General features: G+C 38.4%; 2 protein-coding genes across 4 annotated transcripts in view; both read right to left on the bottom strand.

Annotated features, from left to right (window-relative positions):
* LOC149576348 (endoplasmic reticulum oxidoreductin-1-like) overlaps positions 1-24910 on the bottom strand; it is a 56909-nt gene extending 31999 nt beyond the window's left edge. The window contains exons 1-3 of one of the 3 annotated variants that reach the window (XM_089816964.1): positions 24777-24910; positions 24309-24557; positions 22952-23083 (exon numbers count right to left, since the gene is read on the bottom strand). In XM_089816964.1, coding sequence (XP_089673090.1) covers positions 22952-23083; positions 24309-24497 — 321 coding nt within the window. In that variant the 5' untranslated portion in view covers positions 24498-24557; positions 24777-24910. The other 2 variants (XM_089816968.1, XM_089816961.1) reach the window with 2 other exon arrangements.
* Positions 12066-14091, bottom strand: LOC149576349 (uncharacterized). The gene is made up of 3 exons (XM_089816970.1): positions 13488-14091; positions 13166-13330; positions 12066-13044 (listed from the first exon to the last, which is right to left on the bottom strand). The coding sequence occupies exons 1-3, from the start codon at positions 13955-13957 to the stop codon at positions 12456-12458; spliced, it is 1224 nt and encodes a 407-aa protein (XP_089673096.1). The 5' UTR covers positions 13958-14091; the 3' UTR covers positions 12066-12455.
* Positions 24911-25156: the final 246 nt, after the last annotated feature.

Below are 25156 nucleotides of genomic sequence, written 5' to 3'. Positions count from 1 at the left end.
GGATCTATGAAAATCTGTGATTGGCATCTAGCTGCAAATTGGCACCTGTGTACTTGTTTTCAACTACACAATTCTTCAATGAGCTCTTGGACTTAATGAGAGAAGGATATATTAACCTTCAAATTGAACGGAACTTTTGGAGATACGAATTTTATTTTGAGTATTTATATGTATGGTTATTGATTTCTATCAGCTTTTAATAAGTCTCTTGTTTGCAGGAAGCAACAAGAACTAATAAGATGGGAACATTGCTTTGATGTAAAATATTCAAAGAGAGATGCTCTGCCTCCTCTTGCTTATTGTTATGACCAAAATAATTTTTGATTTAGAGGGAGTATTTATGGAATCCCTACCAATTTTATGCATACTTGTTATTGTAGAATTTGAGACTCTTGTTGAGTTTCGGCTATGATTTCTTTTCTTGTTGATTATGAGTTCTTATTCATGCAAAATTAATAATAAGTTGTAAGGACAATCTGAGAACTCTTTCACTTATACTCTATGAGAGATTCATGCTGAACATCATGTAGAGAGAGTCCCTGACTGTATCACATTGAAAGAGTTTGTGATAAAATGTTGGTTGTGAATCTTACTAATTTGTCATGTTGAGTGATTCCATGATTATTAACAATGAGTAAATTGTTCTCTCAATGTCATGTTGAGAGATTCTATGACAACATCACATTGAGTGGGTTTGTGATGAAAGTTGATTGTGATTTTTGCAGGTTTGTCATGTTGAGTGATTCCATGATTATTAACAATGAGTAAATTATTCTCTTAATGTCATGTTGAGAGATTCCATGACAGCATCACATTGAGCAAATCCGTGATGAAAGTTGATTGTGATTTTTGCAGGTTTGTCATGTTGAGTGATTCCATGATTATTAACAATGAGTAAATTGTTCTCTTAGTGTCATGTTGAGAGATTCCATGACAACATCACGTTGAGCGAGTTCATGATGAAAGTTGATTGTGATTTTTGCAGGTTTGTCATGTTTCGTGATTCCATGACTATTAACAATGAGTAAATTGTTCTCTTAAGGTCATGTTGAGAGATTCAATGACAACAACACATTGAGAGAATCTATGATGAAAGCTGGTTGCGTTTCTTGCAGGGGTTTCATGTTGAGTGATTCCATGAATTTTATATGATCTATATGATTAGATTTTACTATTGACATTTTTGTTGCAGCCTTGTGCGACTATTCAACTAAAGACCTCTCTCTCGCTAAGAGGGAGAGTTGGAGATTGTAGCTGCGATAGAGATATTTATCTCTGGGCATTAATACCATTTATGATCACCTTCAGCTGAAAAGAACATTTATGATGAATTGTAATATTATATATAAAGACATGGGCCATACAACATGCATCAAGGCATGGAAATACAAAGAGTTGTATTTGAAAATAAAGAGTTATGTTTTGGAAATTGAAGAGACTTTTGGTTGTAATGTGAGGAGTCTCTCTTTATGTCATATATATCACATCAAGCAAAAGGCATCGTACACTAGAACATCTTTTTTGATGGAGGTCATCCACAAACAAGTATTAGGTACCCGATACGGGCCCAAGCATGCCTGAAACCTCTTCGGCGAAGAGCCAAGGACTAAGGAGCATACACGCTACCAAAATCGCCCAGGGCACAATCTCGGCCTCATCCCTTATGATGTCTTCAAACCTTGCACTCAAAAAGACTTGATCCCTAGTGGGCTCTTTGTGAGCCATTCAACTTCACCAGTAGACCAAGGGCCCATTGACCACTAGAACATTTTATTATCGATAAAGTGATATTTTTTGGTTGTGTGGTTGAGTTTTTCCCTTCATCTTGAAGGGTTTTCCCAAGATAATTTTAAGTGTCTTCTGCATCTATTTTTCTCTCCCTTATTGTTGTTTATCTTTAACTTTTGGGTTCAAAATCCAACAAGCACACCTTAGAGGGCATATTTTTGTCATACGGTGTGCCATTACCTCTTTGTAAGGTCCCTTCACACGGCCTTTTGCAATCAAGTAGCCTCAATCCTCCTTTCTTCCTTCTATTCCACACCTTTCTCTATTGCTCGGTTCCTTACTGCTTGTTTTCACAAAATGATTTGGCCTCTAGATAACTTATAAGAACTTTTCAGGGTTAGGTTTTTAATAAAGAACCTTTTCTTTTCAAGGGATATTAATGCTTTTATTTTTCTATGGCATGCCCCTTTATTTTTGTATCTTCTTTTAATTTTAGTTCCCCTATCTTTTATAAGTTATTCCAACATCCACTTTTTGACCATCACTTTTTAAATTTTCCCATTTCATTTATCCTTCATTTTCACATTTCTCAATTTCAATTTTTTTAATGCCTTAATTTTTTTAATTTTTTACACAATAATGTACCTTTTAGTTTTTCTTCTCTTTTGTATCCTTGTTTAGCCTTTGAATGCTTCCCTTTGAAAAAAAATATTTTTCCATGAGTGCTTTTTCTACATTTTTCAAGCCTTTTTGCATCTTCCCACTTTTTGCTTTTTCCACGACTTCATTTTCTTTCTTATTCTTTGCTTTGTCCCCTTTTCTTCATCGTAATGAACCTTGACCTTGGAAGTTTATTGCCACATGCAAGTTCCTAGAGGCGTCTTGTAACACTCTAGGTTCCCATATATTCAAGGATAAATATTGAGTCGATTAAGGGTGTTGGCCCCACACCCTTATAACTCATGTCCACATATTGGCCACCACACTTTTAGTACCATACCGCTTTGTCTTCATTCACTATCAAGTGCCCGATCGGATTTAGTATTACTTTCAACAATGCATTCGAGGAGGGCTAGTACAAGGCCTCTCTCCCTTCGGCAGCACACTTTTGGACGACATGATTAATGTACCCATCTCCTTCTCAATGAATAGATCATTTATATAACTACCATCTTTAAAGATTGTCCAAGAATGGCATCATACTCTTCAAGGTCGAATCTCTTCCTCCATGTTCACGTGAACTTCTCCCTTGGTTGCTTGTTCTATCTTGTGTTTCTCCTCAACCTCTTTATCGATGTCATAGGTCACAAAGCCTTCTCAAATTCCCTTATAGGGTTCCTTCCACCTCTAATAGCTATTTATTCTCACCTATAATGTTTGTGGCCTAAATAGTGCATTTGGTGAGTTTTTGGTGTACAAAGGGGATTGTAATTCCTTCAACATATTTCCTTACCAATCGCTTCTCTAGTGCCATCATAGGTTTGGCCCAATACAAGTTTAGTTTGTACGGCTCCTTTGTGATAACTGGATCCTCTTCAATTTCCTTACTATGACCAATTGTCCAATCTCCTCCAGTGGTGTATCCAAGCATATTGGTTGTTATTTTTGGCCTCTCTCTCCTCATAGATTGAGTTTTGACCTATTCACCATGTCTCATACAATCATCGTCCAATGTTGATATTTTAACTGAACCATTTAATCCCACTTGCCTAACTTTATATGGTCAAGTCAACAAACTTGAAACTTCCCAGTCCAAAGATCATTATTGTTGTTATACTTGAGTGCTAACTGTCCTAGTCGAAAATCCATCTGTTGGAGGTGCTTGTCACACCAAAATTTCCTTCTCTATTGAGCCCCCTCTATCACACACTGTGTTGTCATATCTAGTTCGTCTAACTTGTAAGAGTAAGCAATCATTCTTCAAGCTCTCTGCGCACCCAAGCCAGTCTTCTATTACAACTCTCAGACTTGGTACAGTGTATTATGTCGATACCATGGTTTCTTGCTCATACATTAGCTGAAAGGGTGTGTGCCCTATGGTCACCTTGTACATGGTACGCTACGCCTAGAGTATGGCAAGGAGCCTCACTTCCCAATCTTCTTGTTTCAATCTGTATGTCTTGTACAGAATTGACACCAACACTTTGTTGATTCAGCTTGCCCATTTTCTCTTGGGTAGTATGAACTTGGCAAGTTATGGAATATCTTGAACTTTGATGGTCATCATACAGATCACTTGGTTCACAAAGTACACCCCTTAGTTGCTTGTGATCTAGATTTGTATGTTGAATCAGGTCATGATTTGTTCGTGCAAGAACCTTGTCGTACTAAGTGCAGTGTTTTCAAGTAATGCCCTTGCCTTTTCTCATCTCGTAAGGTACTCTATGGCCACCACTATATACTAACATTGGTGCATGTTGTTCACTTCCAATGATCCCACAAAATGGAGACCCCACCTCAAACAATTTGTGTGGCCGAAAGGGAAATAAGGGCATGAAATTTTGCTTTGATGGTTTGTGTGCCCTCTAGCAAGTAACACAACCTAGTACTTACTCGCAAGCATTTTTGTGCAAGGTCAACCACCACGGCCCTGTAAGTAGTACCTTGCATTTGGTGACATCTAGCATCACGTGACCTCTTGCCAACCCTAAGTGCAATTCATCTAGCACACTTGATGTGACTTCCTCCATTACATATCTTCGGAGAGCTTGGTTATGCCACATACAGCAGCATATTTATGACTTGGAAAGTCTTGCTTTTCAGGGTTAGTTTCCTCCTTTCACTTGGCAACATGTCCTAAGGGAATATCAAAGCGGACAAACATTGGCTAATGTTTTTGTACCAAAGAGGTAAGATTGCAATCTAGAGTAAGCAAGCATATGGGAAATCCTCATTTACTCCCTCTAATGGCTCTCTTGATTTGATCTTCAAGAATTGGTTTGGGATTACATGGCTTTTCTCGAGTCGTACCACAATATTGAAAGTGAGTTCTTAGGTAAGAATAACCAGTGACTCAACCTTCCTTACGTGATCCACTTGTTCTCCAAGTACATCAATGCCTAGTAATCCACATAAAATGTGAAGGGCGTTGCAAGGAGGTGATGCTAGAATTTATGTGCACTATACACCAACATAACGCCAATGGCATAGTTCAAAGAATGCACATGTACATGGAATTCCATGTCCCAATTAGGACTTTGCCTAATCGACAAGGTCCTCTTCTACCTCATCGAGGAGAGGTAGGTATCTAGCATTTTCCTCCCACTCCTGCCTTGTAGGTTGGGTTATACCTTCCTTGTCAGTCGGCTTTTGCCGACTGCCACTCTGGCTTCAACTGACACTTTGACTTCTGCTTCATGGGGAACTTTGAGATTCCTCAACAATTTTCTACAATTGTTTTCGCCTATCACTCTGCTCCTTGATTCGTAGAGATCTCACGAATGTATCTCCTTCTCTCTCTTCTTCTATCTCTCTCCGAACACGCCTCCTATCCTTGTTTGGCAAAAGGGGCATTAATTATTGGAATTGTCAAAGGAGGTGTCTGCTAGTGTCACGCTCCTTGCTTTGGTTCTTGTCCTTATATTGTTGTATTTGTTGCCTAAAGTACCCCTGCTTCCTTGCCTCATGCCATTCTTGGAATTTGATCAAAGTGCGAACCAACAATCTTGGAAGGCTTCCTAGAAGATCATACACCAAAGTGTTCACTGTGAGTTCGGCATGTACTGTGTCAGTTGCGACCTCTCTCTCCCAAGCCCCCTATTGCACATACTTCTCAACCAAGACCTCCCACACCTTAACCAAATCCTTTGTCAGTTGGTCTTCTCAAGTTTCTACCCAAATGTCATCAGAATCGTTGACGGTCCCCAATATTTGTTGATCAAAGGTGTGGCCCATTATTTCGTCTGTCATCCCATGTATTTCCATTGCCTAAAACAAGTTCCAATTAGGTATCGACACCAAAATGTTTACTCCCTAGGGAGTAAACTGTTTTACACAGTAAATAGGTGGTTTCAACCAAGAACATGGATATCGTAATAATTCAAAATAAACACAATGCACATAGTACTGGAAGAATGATATACTTTTACAAAGTAATGCCGTACCAAAAAGTATTCTTGATGCCTGTTAACATATATAAAGCACCCAACAATTGGTTGAGCATACCAATCATCGGTTCCTAAACTACCCAAGAACCAATTGTAATTAAATTGCCATGACTAACAAAAATCTAGAGTATTATTCTTGGTGATTAAACTAAGGCTGACACCCTACATCCATGATCATATGCTTGGTTTAACCTCTTTCTTCTTGTGAGCTGCCAATTACTGCAAATCTTTGGGTGAAGAAACCTCAACCGATACAATGTCCCAAGGATAATTTTCCTTCAATAACAAAGTCACCCTAACTTTCCAAGGCAAGAAATTTGATGCAACACCTAATCAATCCTTTACCTTGAGGGTAGCTATTCCCACTTAAAAAATCCTTCACAAATTGTTGTTATGTGAGGTTAATTTTCCCCCACTTCCATCGACACAGTTTCCCCCCAGATTTTTCTACAAGGGTTTGGGGGCAGCGCCCCTTGCGGAGTCATAGGGCAGTGGTTAAGGATTTTTATGTGATAATTTAGCAGCTTCTTACAGTGGTATTGAATTTCTAGAGGTTGCAGATTATAATTAGGTTGAATTACTAGATAATAATATTGGACTCCCTGTTTGGAGAATGTAGCCCAAAATTGGGTGAACCATGTTAAATCTTTGTGTCTTGTGTTCTATTTCAGTTTGTGTTATTCCTTTGCAATATTGATTATATTTGAATATAACTGCTATATTTCTGTCTAATAATCCTAACAGAAACTTCTAAATCTCAAATTCTTCACAAACTCCTAGATCTCAAAATATGTATTAAAGGCCCTTGTCTTGTTTTAGGAAAACCTCATTGGCTCATTGTTGAAAGAAAGGGTAAAAAGTTTAAAAACCCTGGCCATCACTGCTGGCCTTCCCTCCATTTTCCAACCCTAGCTGCAAACTCCAAACCCCTAGTTGTGGGTTGAAACACATCCTCGTCGTTGGATTTGTCAAACAATACAGCAAGATTTGAAAAAAAATGCAGACATGATTTTTAGAAATAGTGGATGATTATAAAACAAAAAATTCAGTCGCCAATTATGCCTAAAAAGACCTACTATTCTACAAAATAAAAACACAAATTAATGATTAAAAAACAATAATTTGTAGTTATTTTTGCCACAATTTTCCCTACAAAAATCTAGAATTTATCCCTCTGCTTAGTCACATAATTTCCTCACAAAACCATCCTATGTCAATTTCAACCATTCTACCATTCTAGTTTTTGAACCCTAATACCATGAAGCATTTTTGCAAACTTGGTGATTACATCCTGATGCTAAATAACATCAAATAAAACATACAATAACATGAACTTCAAAATGTGGAAGGATACACACATAATTACACCTTGAAAGCTATGTTTCATCCATTCAAAACACTCACAAGGCAACCACCACGACTAATGTTACATTGCACTACAATTCACCATTCTCAGTATGTTTAAGTCTTTCTTTCACGTATCTCTATATAATTTAAGCTAAAAATCTGATCATCCAAAAAAGAGCTTTAATTATAAAAAACATGCTCCAGTTATAAAAACAAGATGGAAGATAATTCTAAGTATTTAAATAAATTTTATTTAGACTTTATTTAGCTAAATAAATTACTTTAACTTTTATCTCTAAAGTGCAATACAAAAAGACTAATTCAAAGCACATACACATTCCAACATGTTCACACTCAACCTGGGCAGAAATTCCTATCCAAGCTAAAACTTTAACATAAGGTTGCTTGAGTAAGTCCATGCTAATCAAATTATACCTGGTGTTAGGGTTTACAAAAACAATAATCCTTGCCTTCTGAATATATCCATGAAAACTGAAAAATAGAATCTCTATTTCTTAAAGAGAAAACGCATGTACTTTTATCTTTCATTTCTTCTACTTTTTCCTGTTATTATCCTCCTCCTTATCATCTTCTTTAGTTTCAACTTCTTCATGCTTATCCTCTTCAAACATCATTTTTGTTGCTGTCAATCTACCTAAGAAAATATTGTTCTAATTCATCAAGCGAGGAAATGCCTATACAATGGTCTAAGTCATTTTAGAGCTCCGATACTCAAATGTATTAAGAAATTGATAGGACTGTTGAGATTGGGCAACACCATAGCAATGCTCCTTATCAGAAAGAAGGCACTCCATACTATATTCCATATGAAATCCAAGCATATACAATGTCTTTCACATATCCGATATGAGTCCCTTATCTTTATCATATGCTATTCAAATACCTACCACGTATATTTGACCCCCACACATGTGGGACCATACTTTAGTAATTAGTGGGATGATATATAAATCATAGAGACCCCAATATATCTAATACAGTATAATACAATGTTATTCTCAGGTTGCAGTCTTTGCTTGTACTGTACCTGCACTCTGTGAAGGTCTCAGTGCACTGCTCCCCCAGATGAATGGTCCTTTTGGACTTTTAACCTAGCAAGTGATGGTAAGTGGAGCTAGGTAGAGGTCAATGTGTGCATTTAGAAGATCCTTATAACAAACTGAATGGTTGAAATGCAAAAGTGTGTATTGACAAATAGTTGTGTATCTCTATGATGGAAAAGAACAATATGTGAATAAGCTCTGCCCTCCATAATTGGACCTCTCCTAGAACAATAAGTAAAGGGAATTGAAATGGGAAAACTGCAGCTTGTGTTTCCCACATTTATTATTAATGTTTTATGCACTGACTTACTGATGAGAATAAAAATGAATATTCTCCTTTGCTTTCTAGATTAATTGTACATGGCAATGTGAAAAAAAGAAAGAAGAAAATATGGACTAAAACAGCTTGCTGAATGGCCTTGTTTTAAAAGATATGATTTGAGATGAAAGTCAACTCCCAATAAATATCGGAGTTTGTCTAAATGTAAATTTTGACTTGTGCTTATATATATCAAAATACAAGTGAATAATGAAGAAATTCCCACCATAGGATTGAGTTAATCATACACCACAAAATGCTTGGATTTGATTGCAAGATCAAGTCATACTTTTGTCAAGTGGCTTCCCTAGTGCTCAAGTGTGGATGGTTTCAAGGCCGAGATCACAACTCGAATGGAATGATTTGAAGGTAGAGGAAAAGAAATGTATATCTTTTATGCTGATTCAGTTGATGGATTTAAAGATTTGCAATGCAATTACAATCTCTTGATTATATTATAAATTGAAAATAACTGTTATTCCAAAAAGGTCATGAACAATATTCCTTATGATTGCAGAGACAATGCTGCAAGAAAAGTAAATGTGAAAAGATTATAATAAAAGCTTGTGAATCTGTTTATCAAAGAGTATATATGACATGAAAAGTTCCATCGTGTGATTTCCCATTTAAAGAATGTAATGAAATAACTATTATCTTTCTGTAGTACATTTCTGGACTTGTTACACACGTTAAGGCACCATAAATATGCATGGTTCTCTCAGCATATTTCTCGTAGACCTGATTTATTTATGCACTTGCATCAGAGTAATTTATGAAGTCATTAGAAAAATCAGTTGGTTTGAGACTGAATTCTCTCCCAATTGATCCATCCAACAACCCCTTGGGAAAATTATTAACTCATCAGACAAAACATTAGACTTTAGAAATTTCTGAACTTGTCAGACAAGTCGATTTAAGACAGAATTCTCTGCCAGTTGATCCATACATATAATCAAAATAAATGATAGGAAGGAAAGAAAGCTATTATGGAGAAGTGAACACACATTTTATCCTAGATAACCCTTTGAAGGGAGGAAATAAATTTTGGCAGTGGCAAATGCACTACTACCAAATTATTATTAGATGCTTGACGAAATAAGCTAATGTTATGTCTAGCAAGAAATACACTTCAAATGCTACATCTCCATGCTCTACAACACTAAAGTTTACCTACCTCTACAATTCAAGCCCTTTCAGTACAACCATATATAGCTGGTGGGATATCCTCTCAATACGCTAGAAGGTCCTAGAAGCAAAATTAGGAGTAATGTTACTATTAGCTTAAAACCAGAGTTGCCGGAAACTCCTCTATCCCTCCTTGGGTGCGTGTATCCCAGTATCCAATTTGGAAACGTATCCAATTCTGCTCGGATACACGTCGAATATTGTACCCATGTCTGCCTAATAAACTTGATTTTCCAACCGTACCAAATACTATGGGATTTGCTTTTTTTTAAGATTTGATGTAGATCTTCCCTTTAATGTTAAAAATATATATATTAAAACAATTTTATTTTTTTAAATAGTATTATAAAAAGCCTCCACTAGATGAGAAAGACAAATAAAATGTTTTTTCTATTTCAGCAACCCATTTTTGGGTTATCTTCTAATGCAACTCTATTGTGTTTACAAATTGTAAAGCGTTAAATTAACTTATAAATATTTATGTAGCATTTATGTGTCAATATTACTTCTGAAGTAATGAAAATCTCCTGCAATTATTTAGAAAACTATGTTAAATATATGCATATGTATTATTTATTAATGTTGTGTCCAGCCGTATCCATATTGGGTGTCTAAATAAATGGCCGTATCAGTACCCAATACCGTTTTTGTATTTGCATCCGTATCCGTATCCGTGCAACTTTGCTTAAAACTCCAAATTTCTAATACATGGCTGCATATTACACCCTTCGGAGGAGCCAAGCAAATCAAGTAGCAGCAAAGAGGACTTGGAAGGAGTCAGCTACCAAGCTAGCCATGAAGAGGACAGCTTGGGAATCCAAGAGGACAGCATTGTTAGCCTGACAGAGTCAGCCATAGAAGGTGGCAGCGGAGAAGGAACAGTTAGCAGCCGAGGAGCGACTGGCAGATGAGAAAGAGAGAGAGCTGGGAGAGATTGCTAGGATGATGCAGTCGGCTTTGGAGATTCAAATGGAGGCTGAAGTGGAATTGAAAGTACGGAAGGAGCAAGTGCATAAGCTACGAGCAGAGCTAAACGAGCTTAGGGCACAAGTGGCTACTACACCAAGGACGCATCCCTCTTCTTAGTGTTTCAATATTGATGTAATTAATTGTTTTTGTAATTTGAGTTTTGTTGCAAGGGTTGTCTCTATTTTGTCATTCAAAGACGACATTACTTTTTTGGGGGAATGATGTTGTTGGTAAAATCTATAATGTAACCGACAAGTGGAATTGCATCCGAAAGGGCGTGTGACAGTTAGGTCACCCCTTCGGAAAAGTATATGTACACCGTTCGGAAGGGACTTTGGAACATCATCATAATCATTATTGTAAACATTGTATTGGAGTGTATATTGTGTATATGAATAAAACATTGTTCTATGTTATATCTTACTGTACTACATGCGATAAGTATCCATTTACCCTGTACGGTAAACACCTCTCACAATCTAACAGAAATCACCTCTTCTAACAGTTTTAAAATTGCCTCCTGCAAGAACTAGTGATTTTGTCCTCTTAACCAAAGCAAGTAGTTGCTAAGAGCTAAAACTTTTGGATGTGATCCCTCTAAAGAAGCATGACCTTCTCATCCTCATGGATTACACCTCCCTCATTCGAAAGGCTTTTGGAACCACTAAAGCTTACTCTTGAAATATAAAAGAATTCCTCCCCTCTCTAAAACTTTTGTTTACATGCTCTTTGTGGTCATGGAACAAGACTAGTGCACGAGCACCTTGGGCTTAGGTCCTCAATTTTGTTATGAAAACCCTAGATAGGCTTGGTGTGAGCAATAAGGGTCTACAGTAAGCCGTGTGTGTGTGTGTGTAGGCCTTTAGGCATGGTGGTGAAGAAAAATGCCAAGTTTTGTATCCAAAATGTCAAAGTTGCTTGGTCTAAACCTATGTTCCCCCAAGTTTCCGATACGGGGACGGCGGGGGATGGCGGGACGGGTTTTCGAGACGGCAAATTTTTTTGGCAATTTTGGGGACGGGGGGGGGGGGACGGGGACGGCTATATATATATAGGAAAATTTTAAAATATAGTATATACATTGAAATTTGTAAATATACATGTCATTCATATGAAACTAAGCACAAAGCATGTCATTTAAACATTATAGAACCATAACATACAACATTTGAATGCCATCTATGAAATAATATCCGATTTTAGTATTTTAATATATAGTATTTTAGTACCCAATTCTCAAAATGCATATCAATACAATATCAGAGAACACTGAACAATGAACATTAAGTTATTAACCATTGTCAATATCATAAGACTCATAATGATAAGGATGATAAATCATAAATCTGAAAATCAAAATCAATATATGCCCAAAGCTATAGGCTTCCATAAAGTAATAAGTATCATATAATCAATGTATCATAATCATGTTCATGTTCAACATAAAAAGCAAAACATAGAAAATGAAGCAGACTGTTGCTCCTATTCTGCCTCTACTAATCCATGGCATCAAAATCAGAATCCTCCTCACTGTCATCCTCCACAGGAAGCGTAGTCTCATCTAATGGAACCCCAACCAGTCCTGGTGCTATGTCATCCTCACCTATCTGAGTCACATCCTCGGGCTCAACATCCCATCACAAAGCTGGTGTCTGCCTATACTTTGGAGTCTGGCGATCGGCAAGTCGAAGAGCATGATGCACTGTCACTAGCTTCTCCACTCTTTTAGAGGTAAGTCTATTCCTCTTGATAGAGTGGATATATGAATGTGGACCAGTTCCTCTCTGCAGCTGAAGAACTAGCAACCTGTGAAAGGAGGTGACCGACAAGTATCTTTGACTCAGGTGTATCTCTCCCATGCCAAGTCCACCATCCAATAGGATCCCTCTGTGCCAAAACAACTCTATCCAACCTTGCTTGTGGCTTACCCAAGTTTGGTCCACGAAGGTTGGTGAAGTCAAGGAACTGTGCACGAAGAGTAGAGGCATCTTGAGCTGAATACATCTTATCAATTGCTTTTGTGAAGCCATCCAAAACCTCAGGATCATCACATGGGAGGCCCCTTCCACCCAATTGTGCATACCATTTGGGATTTAGAGCAAATGCTGCCATATGAAGCGGGGTATTCATTATGTTCCACCTCCGCGTCACAATAGACCTAATATGCTCCTCATAAAAGCCCAATGTAGGATCCTTTGCCGCAACAATTCTCTTCATCTTACCCAACATGTTGTCAATAGTCTCATAGATCTCTCCTAAACTAGGAGCATCAGTATCAGCATATCTAATGACATCAACAATGGGTGCTATGACAGAGCAAATGTATCTGCAAGATCAAAATGCCAACAAAAAAAAAATCAGAATTAGAATTTTAAGAATTTTAAGATTATTAGTAGGAAAATCAGCAAGCAAAAGACTAATAGTAAATTTAAAAACCAACAACTTACTTCATTGTGAACCACCAACTCTCATCAAGGATCCTTTGCCTCACCGCTTTTCCTTCAGTGGACTTAGAATGAGACCATCGTCCCCACTCTGGATTCACCACCATCAATTGAAGGGCCTCATACACCTCAATCATCCTCTCCATCAAGATGAAATATGTGCAATACCTATAGCAACAATTAAAAATTTAAAATTTAAACTTAAACATTAATGATTAAAATTTAAAACAAAAAGCATCACATGTAAGTAAACTTATAAATAATTTTTTTAAATAACTTAAAGTTAAAACAAACTAAAAGTAAACTATAATTATAATTGACATACCTTGTCTCGGCTGGTTTAAGGAACTCCTTCTTAGAGAAGGACTTGAATAGAGCAAGTGAAGTGTGGTGGTTGCAAATAAACATTTGCACTTCTCTAGCTTCTAGCACCGATTGCTTCACCCATTCAATCTTCAATTTGTCCTTCAATGCATTGTTCAAGGAATGAACACAAAAAGGGGTCCAAAATATGTGCCTATAAGCACCCTCTATCATCAAACCTGCTGATTTGCACACAGGTGCAGAATCTATGATAACCTGTACAACATTAGAGGGCCCAATCTCCTCTATGGCATCTCGCAAAATGGTGAGCTGAAAATCTGCATCCTTCTTCTTTCCTGAGCAATCTATGGCTCTCAAAAAATAAGAGCCAGCAGGGGATGTGACAATGATATTGATGAGTGGCCGATGTCTAACATCGGTCCAGCCATCCATCACAATAGAGCAGCCTGTCCTAACCCAAGTGCGTCTCATATCCTTAAATAATAAAGCAACCTTTGAGTACTCTTCATCTAGGATAGTGGTTCATAGCTTATGCTCACCGGGGGGCACAAATGAGGAATTCATGCTCATAATATATTTCACCATTTGTTTATATTATAAACCAAATGTTGCTAAATTGCTAAAAAGTTGTCAAAGGGGTGGAACAATTAACAAGGGGCTAGTAAGGATTGGAATGGCTTGGAATAGGCCTAAATACCCATAATACACCATTTGGCACCATGGGAAAAACTTAGAAGAAGTTAAGTTGAAAAATTGTCAAAATGTTGCAATTTGACAACTTTTGTGAGCAACTTTTTCAAAAGTGTAAAAATCAGTTCAGGTGGTATTGGTAAACAAATTTGTTCTCTTCAATCTTTTGTGGAAATGTGACTCTTAATGCCCAGTCAGTGAACAATATCTATTTACAACAGCTGAAAAAGCCGTTTATGGTTAATGGCTTTTCTCTGAATTGGTAGGTACAGCTCCCTATATGAATGGTATGCAAGGAATTATGTTTTATTCCCAAGATTAATGCGAGGTATGCTCTTAACCCGAGAGCAGGAGAGGAAACCAAGTTTCACCCAGACAAGTGAAACTCAAGTAGGGATTTAAATGCAAGGGTGTTATGTTGATGATCTTCACAGTCTTATGAATTTCATAACACGACGATATGAAATGCAGAGTATGAAGGTATGATAATGTAAATGGAGAAACTGACAGATACTATTGGATTCGAAATCTCACAATCTTATGGTTTCCGATACGCAACAGAGTAACACGATGCTTAAGAAACGAACTCAGAACAGATTAGAAAGATATGACGAAATGTACATAGAAACGAAAGTTAACAGAAATATTTCCCACAACCAGTTCCAATTCTCTGATTGATTTACCAGCCCTATCAAACTGAAATAACGAAATGAAACTCTCTTCATTAAACCATTCCAATCTAATATCAAAGGAAATACAACATACACAGATGGGGAAAGCGAGCAGTAAAGAAATGGCACAAAACTTCGTTGTCTCTGCAACCCGATTCACACCAAAAATTTGCCGACCCTTTATTAATCATTCAATTTCTACATATAGGATGAGAGAGATGACCGTTACAAAAGAATTTTAATCGATTCATCTCCTCCAGATGACAGATGGCAAAGATGCCAATGTTATCATTTTGACATTATTACAAAGTTAAATAACGGAAAACGGAAAGAGGGGAATCTTGAATCATTTGGACTTCTTTCCCTTTTCAGTTTTTGCCCTATATGCTTTAGCAACCGCCATGATTGGAATTAATTCATCATGGCTAGGTACGTGTACATTAGTGAATCTCAGGAGCCATCTTGCATGTTCTTGAGCTAACTCCTTTACCTCATTCTGCAGATTTTTCGCTTCTTCAGCAGCCACGTACACACACCCGCCAAGTGTTTGTAATTCTAATACTCTATTTTGGCTGCTCGAAGTCATCCTGGACAGGTTGCTCAAATACATAGAAAAGTTGTTTTTCATTACTTCTATGTTAATGAGGGATTTCCCTTGCCCACTGATTTGTGATTCGGTGTGCATTTTTCCCATGAGCTGAAATGATCTTTCCTGGGCTTTGCTGGCTTTATCCAATGTTCCTTTGAGACCTTTTTCAGCTTCTCGAATCATCTCTAGCTTGAATTGCATGCTTTGGAGCCATTCATTCAAGGGCTCATTTCCTTTCTTCAGAATCTTTACTTCAACTGCGTCCTTGGCTTTCATTTGAATGATCATTTTTAAAAGAGAGACGCACTCAGCACCTTTCGCCTCTTCTCCAGCTAAGATATTACTATTGGTCATAATGTTATCTTTCTCCGTTTCTAACCGGATGATCGCATTGCCAATTTGGTCAATTAGAGCCATTCCGTCTACATTGAGCTTCTCGATCCATTCTTTCCCAATTTGGCCTAAATGCCTATCTTTCTGCAATTGAGATATGAAAGCTTGCACCTCCTCTGTTGAAGGATTCTCAGTGGCAGGCACACCAGTAATAGTTGCCAATGGGACAACTAGCTATCTGATAAATTTCCTTAATTCCTCAATCTCTGCTTTCATCTTGATCTTCAACAACTTGAGGTTCTCTAGTTGTTCTTCTATTACATCATTGGTCGATCTCCATAGGCCCACCTTGGTATCGTGCCTGGCTTCTCCGAGATCAATAGAATGCAGGGTGAAGTCTCTTGGTGTCATATCTTCAATTCTCCCCGCCTTGTTTGGTTTTGCCACTTCCATAGTCAAATGCCTTGTTTCTGTATCTTGTCCTAGTATCGACAGGGTCCTCTGTTTCTTAGCTTTCACTATTGCAGATCCTGTGCGAACCGCCTGAGATACAATATCTTTTGCAGGAGTACTTTCCTCTTTCCTCTTTCTTTTCTTCTCCAAAGTATCTTCAAGCCAAGATTCCGTGCTAATTATTTTGGAGGCGGTTCCAAGAGACTCTATGTTGAACATCTTCCTCTTTACTTGAGTTGTCGCCACTGCAGCTGCTGAAAAAGGATTCTTTGGATCTAGAGAGAGAAGCCGGGATGAACCAGGAGCCTTTCCTTCTTCTTGAGTCTCCTTCGTAGCTTCCTCGGACTCAGTGGATTCGCTGCTACTACTCTGATCATCTCCAACTTCCACAATTTGAACAGGGGAATCAACAGGCTTTAAAAGAGGAGTAGCTACGGATGGAATAGGGCTTTGATGAGAAGGTAAAATAGGAGCTACGTGAGGTGATGGAATTGGGGCGGATTGTGGAGATGGAGGTAGAGTGGCAGAGGAGGGTGAAATTGGAGCAGTAGCTCCATCCTTCGGCTCTTCGGCTCCTTTTTCCTCTGCTTCAGTTTGAGCTCCGATGACTAGTAGCGATCCACCTTGGCAAGTTGGAGTTATTTGAATATTCTTCTCTGGGGGTTGATCGCCTCCTCCTGTAGACTGAGCCGGTCCTTGAACCGCTGTAGTTGTGGCACTTGGAGTAGCACTCTGTGACGAAGTAGGGGTAGCTGCAGCTGGAGAAGCTTGAGTAGCTTTACTTCTGCTCCGACCCTTCTTAGCTGTCCATTCGACCCATTTTTCGGTTCTTTTGATGATTCTTGCCATCATAACATCAAAATCTTCTTCAATGTTGACATATGGCTCGGAACTGATTGGTGTATCTCTCAACTTAGTCAAATATGTATTGCTATACATATTTTGACCGTCATCTTCTATTCCTTCCACGTCCAAATTGATGCCATACATCTCCACTTGGTCCACCGTGAATCTGGCAAATGCACGATCACGACTTTCCAACTCATTCTTGCAGTCCGCCCTGTAATCCTCCATGGTGATTACATGTTTGATCACGCTCCCAATTTGAAGCACATCTCGGGCATATCCCTTTGGATCGAACATAGGCCTTACAACGTCATACTCCTCCAATTTATACTTACTCTCAAATACTTTGAGAATATTCTTTGCATCTGTTCTGGCCTCGCAGCTGTAAGCTCCGACCTTAATGGGGAATTCATATCCCTTCTTCCGTAGACTGGCGCTCAACACATTCACCTGAACAGCTTGTCTCACGATCTCCACGAGCACGATCATATCATCTGGGTATCTCGGCAGCTTCATAGGGAAGCCATCAAAAGCTGCAAGACGAAGATAAGAAAAGGATGAGAATTGTATGAAATAGCAGCCAAATTGGCTGATGGCCGCCATCGCTTCTGGGCCGAATCTCCGTTCTGGGCATCCTTGAAGTTCTCTGCAAATTCTCATAGTGAAAGCATCATTAACTCTGATAAAGTCTGCATAACTGTTCTGTAACTGTAAGCATGGGTAAAACTCATAACTTTTAACATCATCAGGAAACTCTTCAACTCTAGGGAGTTCCGGCCATAATTGGAGGGAAGCCAACATGTATATTAGGAAAGAAGACATGTAAAAAGAATTGTAAAACTTAGCTACAGCAAGAGCTCTAGCAAGATGCTCACTGACCTCATGCACCCAGTCTATACACTGCGTATCTGAGCAGATAACTTGCACTAAAAAGAAAAACTGTTCTACAAAATTGAAGGCTTCTACCTCACCTTTGAGTCGATGCAACAAAACTAGGATGTCTACAATCTCTGGCTTGAGGTCAGTACCGAAAAGGGTTTTAGGAACCTTACTCTTTGCTCCCCTTGGTTTCTGGAACCAAGAACTCATGATCTCCCTCCTCCAGACCATCTTCTTCAAAGAGAATTCTAACATGGCCCCTCCCATTGTTAAGTTGGAAAATTCTTCTCTCTCGGGAATTCGCAGACAATTCACAACTGCTTGCCTGTCAATTGAAATCAAAACTGATTGATCGAGCAAGAGAATCTGCTTTGTGTCCGGGTTGTAATGGTTGATGCACTCTAGAATCAACTCCGGGTCTTGTACTGCTACAAGGAATCCGGCTGCTTCCACTAATCCGCTTCCTTTAAGTTTCTCTGTGATAGGATGAACGGGCTCTGTTCTCAATCTCCTTTGAAAGTCCTGCATGTCGTAGAAACGGAGTGAAGTATCCGTGATGGTCGACCATGCAGACTTAATTCCGCCCAATCCATCGAAACTCGCGAATCTTACTGCCATTTTGCTTGATGCGTGGTAACAAATATCAACAGTTGAAAATGATATAAGAAGCACACTCAGCAGTTTGAAAATTATTGCAAACACTATTCAATCAAAACAGTATCACAGTAAAGCGGGAGTTTGAAAGTCTGTTACATTGCTCTTTATAGAAAACCCTAGATTTGCCCGTTAAATTTCATAAATCACGCCACACGAACGAATTTAAGGTTGAATCCATTGGATCAGTGAAGGTAAAAATTCTAACGGACTTATCTTTGTCTTTTCACTATTCCCGTTGGCTTCAACAGTAACTTTCATTAATTACAGTCTTACCTCCCATTTTAATTAACCCTTCTGCGGAAAAATGGAAACAGAGTACTCCCTAGGGCAAAATCCGCACAATCTAATTATGCTTGAGATAACCCGGCAAATTCGACTGATCTGCTCTCAATTCATTCCCAAAAACAATCAGCGATCAATCCACATACTCACCATGCTTACAGTGACGATTTCTCACCCAATGCGGAAAATCGCCTATGAGGGTAGAAAACCCGCAATGGAGAAGCCGATTTCCGATTTTCCGCCGATGCCTTTCCTTTGCTCACCTTACCTTAGTTGCTTTATTTATATCCTTTCGAAAAATCCCAAAGTGACTTCGCCGTGGAAAAGGTGGGACCCATCATGTCGATTTCCCTTCTTGTGAAAGCCTTTGCGGAGAATTGACTTCTGACTTCGAAACCCGCCGCGGAGAGGTTCTCTCCTCGTTTTCCGCCAATCATCCTTCTGATCGTTTCATTGAATTCTGATCGATCCAGGTGATGAGATCATGACGATGTATGAAGGATGTTTCAAAAAAAAAAAAAAAAACACAAATTACTTCGCAACGATTAAGTTTTTGACTGCATATACAAGGCCTTGCGGAAAATAACCTTCGGGGTGCGAAATCCGCCAAGGATAAGGCGATACTTGATTTTCTGCCAATCCAACTTTCTTTGTCCGGATTGGAATAGACTGCAAGTAGATCATATGAAATAGCACAGTCCGAGAGTCTTCATCGAGTAAGGATCTAAACTACCCAAACGACTCATGATAATCAAAGAAAACCCACCCGGCTATGCATCGCGAGGGAGAAGGCCAAAGGTAAAAACCCGATGAAGAAACTCATCACCTTAGAGAGTAAAGACTTATTGACCCGACTGAATAAAACAAGCCACAAGGTACTCCACTTTGTAAAATTGGTACAGGGCGAAAAAGTGGAGCAACTGGTGGTTATCCACAGCCACCAGCTGGTTGAGGATGATGCATCATGGCTACATAAGCCCGTTCAATCGAGATTAGAGGGTTGGTTGTTGGTATTTTGTGAAATTGCTAGAGTATTTCTGATAAAATTTGATTGTACATTGGTCTCAGACATTGAAATCTTGTATTGAGTGGATTGATTTAGAAGTTTCTTTGTTTCCATTTGTTAGAGTGGTTCATTTTGCACTTCTGTACATGATCTAGACTTGGTGTGATTAGTAGAGAATAGTAAATTAAAAAATTCTGAGAACTCCCAGTTTACTCGCCTATACTGTATTGTTCAAGGAAAATGGGATCTAACTGACAATCCCACAATTCAATCTCCATGGCCCTCTGGGATATGTTAGTAGACTCATTATATAGTGTACCATATCAAGTAGGGGATAAAACAATGAAGTTTTCTATTTTAAAGGACAAGCCCTAGGCGAGACTGGTAAAATCTCGGCTAGGTGTTGTCACTATGAATGCATGAAATACTTGTAGGAGTGTATAACTTTTAGAATATTGGTCGTTGAATGTTGTTAAGGGATGTGTGGAGAATATCTATGCCAAAGCGAAAATGATGAACAATCCATTTGTGGGAGTGCAAGCCTAAGAAACTCAAGACTAGTTCAGAGGCATTGATTTGCCCTAGAAACCTTCAATATATGGTTTGGTCATATGCCAAGTTTTCAGTGAATTGAAACCCTAGAAATCTTAAAGAGCTTTGAAAAGGGTATTCCGAATACTCATTAGAATCTTGGGTTGTTCAGACCTTTTTGGAGAAAATCTCAAAACACTAAGTTAGGGCCTAATTGATGACCTAATAGGCCTAGAAGCAGTTGGAGGCTACTTGGTGAAATCGAGTAGGAACAATGGATTTGAGAAGCCCTAAAGGGATGGAACACACTCCTCTGGACTAGTAGAACAAGCCTCCACACCCCTACAATGTGGATTATAACCAAGGAGGCACATTGCATGTATGAGCCTTGTGGAGACAAGATGCGCAAGAAGCAAGAATAATAGATAGTCTAGGAAGCAAAATACCTTGACCTTGTTGGAAGGTGTAGAATTTGACAAGCAAATTGGGTAGATGAACTCTTAGGAGAAGGTTTCATTGGACCCTACCTAGACTATTCCTATCAAAGACTCTCTCACATTTCCCTGCTCATACTTCAAGGTGGTGCTCAGTAATTAGGTCCCAACAATGCTATGATGGTTTCTTCCACACAACTTGCTAAACAGAAAAGTGGTGCTAGTTCCCTTTCCTTTCTATACCATATGAAAAAAGTAGAACAAACTAAATGTTACAATAACAACATTGTCATTAAAAGATGTGCATGCCTACAATATTTGGAAAATGTCCAAACTATTGCTGAGGCGTCTGATTTTCCAAACATGTGCTTCTGGAAATTAAATATAATTACAGACTATTATATTCATATTCAAAAGAAATGAAGGGAAGAAAGGAAATAACAATATGAAGGAGATGTAAACACAGATTTGTCCTAGAAACCCAAAAAGGGTAAAACCAGCTTTTGTAGTGGCAAATGCATTGCTACCAAATTATTAAGATGAATGCAATCAGTTGTGGAAGTTGCAGAATACATTTTGGCATATGCTCCACTGGATTGCATGTACACTGATAAGCCTATGGCATGAAATTCAACTTCGCCATGTTCTGCATGTTCCATAATTCCCAAACTCGGACCCGGATCTGACTCGGCAAGGGTAACTCGACTCATGAACCGGCTCGGACTTGGCCATGACTCGACAATGACTCGAGCAAACCCGACGAGTTTTGAAGTATAAGTCATATAGTGATGTACTTAAATATTTATAAGTAAAGTGACTTGGCAAGGGTTGCCTGGACCCGGCAGGGGTAACCCAACTCACTAACCCAGGAAACTCGCCCAACTCATGGCGAGTCTGGGAACTATGTACCACAAAACACAAATTTACTTCTCATGATATAATCTAAACCACTCTTATCCATATAGATGTTGGGATGTCTTCCTTATGCACTAGAAGGTCCAAAAGCATAATTAGAAGGCAAAAAGTCCCAATTGCACAAGCTGATGATTTCATATTCATTACTCTAAGGAAGTTGGCAGTTTTGGTATCACCTCCTACAAAAACCGATAGTCTTATCCTACTACCAAAACCAAGTAGTTTCTAAGAGCTGCAACATTTAGAATTGATTCTTCCAAAGAAATATGACTTCTCTTAATCCAACTAAATTTAACAAAGAATTGGAAATAATGATAACCCCCTAGGAACAAAAACAACAAGATGACACTTGTACAAATGAAAACAAAATGAGAATGGTGGCATTCTGATTTGTGTGTTCATGGTGTGTAAAACACAGGACATGGACTACAACATATAAATTTTGAGCATAAATAAGTTATTCTAATGGGTGGTGAACGGATTTAGATGTTCTTACAGTCCCAGAAACAGTTTTAAGACAGACAACCCTACCAGTGTCACAGATTTCCTGTACACATTTTCAGGCTTCTTGGATAACAATTCAATAATCTGCAGACATTACTGGCAAAGCTTCTTCCAGATTCAATTGCTATATTCAAGAAACTATTTCCTGTGATTTCATGCCTTTCCCAATTGTAGAAAACCCCAACCTTGTGTTTTTCCAATTTCACATTTCATGTGAACAGTAAAAATAGTGATTTAGTGATAAAAATCTCAATTTGGAACACATTCAAAGCTAAATACATAGTGAAGGGCCCATATCATAGTGTGTTTGCATACTTACTAGAAATGCTTTTAAATGAAAATATTTTGTAGAATCCTATAAGAAATTATTTATCTTGAACTTATATATCTCTAAAATTAAGAACCTTAAAATAACAACCATGACATTATTCAATAAAAACCACCAAACTAATAGTTATCTAAGCTTCACCACTCAGGTGCAACCACCTTGGGTTACCCTAAACTTTCATATCGATATAGACCAAATTTGATCCTAAAACTTGTCATTGTACCTTGATACATTCTTCAGTGCCATCAAACTTTCGGTTGACTTGTCGACATTAATAAAACTAATTTATTTATTTCCTTCTATACAGAGAAATGTAATTTATTCAAATAAAGCATTCAAAAATTCACCTTAAAATACCGAAAGAAAGGTGTTCTCACAAGATCCTGCAGCAGGGGATGCAGAACCTGATTGTTTAGAGTGTCAACAGTCTTGTAATCACAACAACAATCCTCCACGATTCCAGAGAGCTTGTGTGCACTCTGCACATAAAAACATAATTAAAAACCACTTTATTTAGGAAGCAAATACTTCTAACATCCTAGAAAAGCGAAAATAAAAATAACAAGCCCTTATTATATTCATGCTTCTGGGTAAGATTGTATGCGAGTTTATTAGCATCAACATTTTGGATCATACTCAATGATCCATCATGAGGATGAGAGAACTAAGAATGTGTTCCCCATAATCTAAAAATAGTTAATCCAAGGAATTGTGTTGTAATGGTATAGGAACGCTTGTAAGAGCATTAGGTAGCTCTGCATCAGTCTCCTTAAAAACAACCTACCCTTTACTACAGGCGGCATTCAGTGAGGGTGTGGTGTAATGAATCTGGGAGGATTTGAAAGTGTGACTCTTTCATATAAATCTTTAAAATATGATTAAATTAGGTTGCGATCCACGAGAATGCACTATATTCAATTGAATTTGTGATGGAATAATTAAGGGATTATTCAAGTCAGATTGAGAAGTGACGATTCTCGAATGAGCTCAGCTTGACTAATGTTTACAAAGGAGGTCATATGTTCAAATTCAATGAGGGCAGGATTGTAGATCTCTTGGACAAAGTTAATGATAAATGGATATGCAATTTTGCACAGCCCGATATAGCTTGATGTTGAAGGTCTGCATATTCTGTGATGGAGGTAAATGGTCTAGATCCGGAAGTGGATAGGAGTGAACACCTTATTTATCAGTTCGTAAGATACCATACGAAAACAATTATCTCGAATAAGGTTGAACACCCTATAAAAGCAATACGTAGGATGAGATTAAAAATCAAATCGCTTATAAAATGTTTTCATATAGAGGTCCCCTGATTCGCCGCGACCACAGAAATTTCGTTGACCTTTTACCAAATATTAATCTCAAGAATGTAGTCGGATGTTGTTTGTGTAATTAAGTGCTAAGCAATACGTTTAAGCATGACCCACATTGACAAATAGCAAACGCGCGACCCAATCTTACATGGGTTAAACACAAACATGAGCCGCAGTTTAACGTTAAAGGGGCGCATTGACAGGAGAGTCTACTAAAGTTCAAATTCCCACACCCAATGAAGGGGACCTCCAATTTAAAGTGCACATTATGCGAGGTACTGAAAATTAGGCAGTGTGGGACTCTGGAATTCATCATTCAGGTTCAAACTCAAAAACTTTGAAACGAAAACAAAAATCCATAGAAGGCAGGGAATGTTAGATCACCTACCTGAAGACAGGTACAATCATCTGTAGAGACCCCAAACAGAGATTTTTTTGATTGTCGTCCACAGGCGGCCACTGAAACAGCTAAAATTATAACAACACCTATAATTGACCAGGTCTCCCACCCCCATCTTCCATTGCGTCTTCTCTTCTTCGTCTCCTCCGATTGCCCATCTGCCATCACTTCCCCCATGCCCTTGTATTGAGCTCACAATCAAATCAAAAATCCTCCTATATATTTCCAATCTATTTCCTACAGAACAAGGCCAGTTCGAATCTCAGTACAACGACCACCTGATGTGATATATATATAATGTTACAAAAAACCGACGATACATTCAAGATATTTGGGATATAACAGGGCAGGATTTTTGCAAATTGGAAACGGTGGGTTTGTCACCGAAAACCGGTTGCTTGGCGACGTGGGATTTGACTAGTTTGAATCGGCGGTTGACGCGGAAAAGGTCCTCACCTGGTAAACGGGTCGGTGCACCCAATTTATTATGTGCTGCCAAATCCAGTGAGATGAATTAAGACGTTTCTTGATCTGCTGGGATGAAGAAAATTTAACACTGCTACCAGCTCAATGACACTTGAAACGTCTGCCGTTAATACTTAAATTGCTGATCTGCGAAAAGACACACATATTTTTTAGGGGATCACTTTGTGTTTTTTTGTTTTTTTTTTATGCGATGGGTTTGATATGATGATATGATAGATTTTAATGACGTGTACTGTTGGAAATAATCAAGACTAGCTAGGTTATTGAGAGGGGAGGGGTGAATCAGTAACCTCAAAACTGTTATCAAATTCAGCACTTAACATAATCCATTCACCATTAATTGATCTAAT

This window comes from Cupressus sempervirens, chromosome 1, assembly GCF_028749045.1.
Source record: "Cupressus sempervirens isolate cs-2001-9-10 chromosome 1, ASM2874904v1, whole genome shotgun sequence".
Taxonomy (NCBI): Eukaryota; Viridiplantae; Streptophyta; class Pinopsida; order Cupressales; family Cupressaceae; genus Cupressus; species Cupressus sempervirens.
This window is presented reverse-complemented; position numbering and strand designations above follow the sequence as displayed.

What these genes read in the sequence shown, in the direction of transcription:
- LOC149576349 (XM_089816970.1), bottom strand. Translation starts at nt 13,957, where the DNA reads ATGAGACGCACTTGGGTTAGGACAGGCTGCTCTATTGTGATGGATGGC. An exon ending in CTTAAACCAGCCGAGACAAG is followed by an intron (nt 13,331 to 13,487) that starts GTATGTCAATTA and finishes TTGTTGCTATAG; the next exon opens with GTATTGCACATATTTCATCT. An exon ending in AGTTGGTGGTTCACAATGAA is followed by an intron (nt 13,045 to 13,165) that starts GTAAGTTGTTGG and finishes TTGATCTTGCAG; the next exon opens with ATACATTTGCTCTGTCATAG.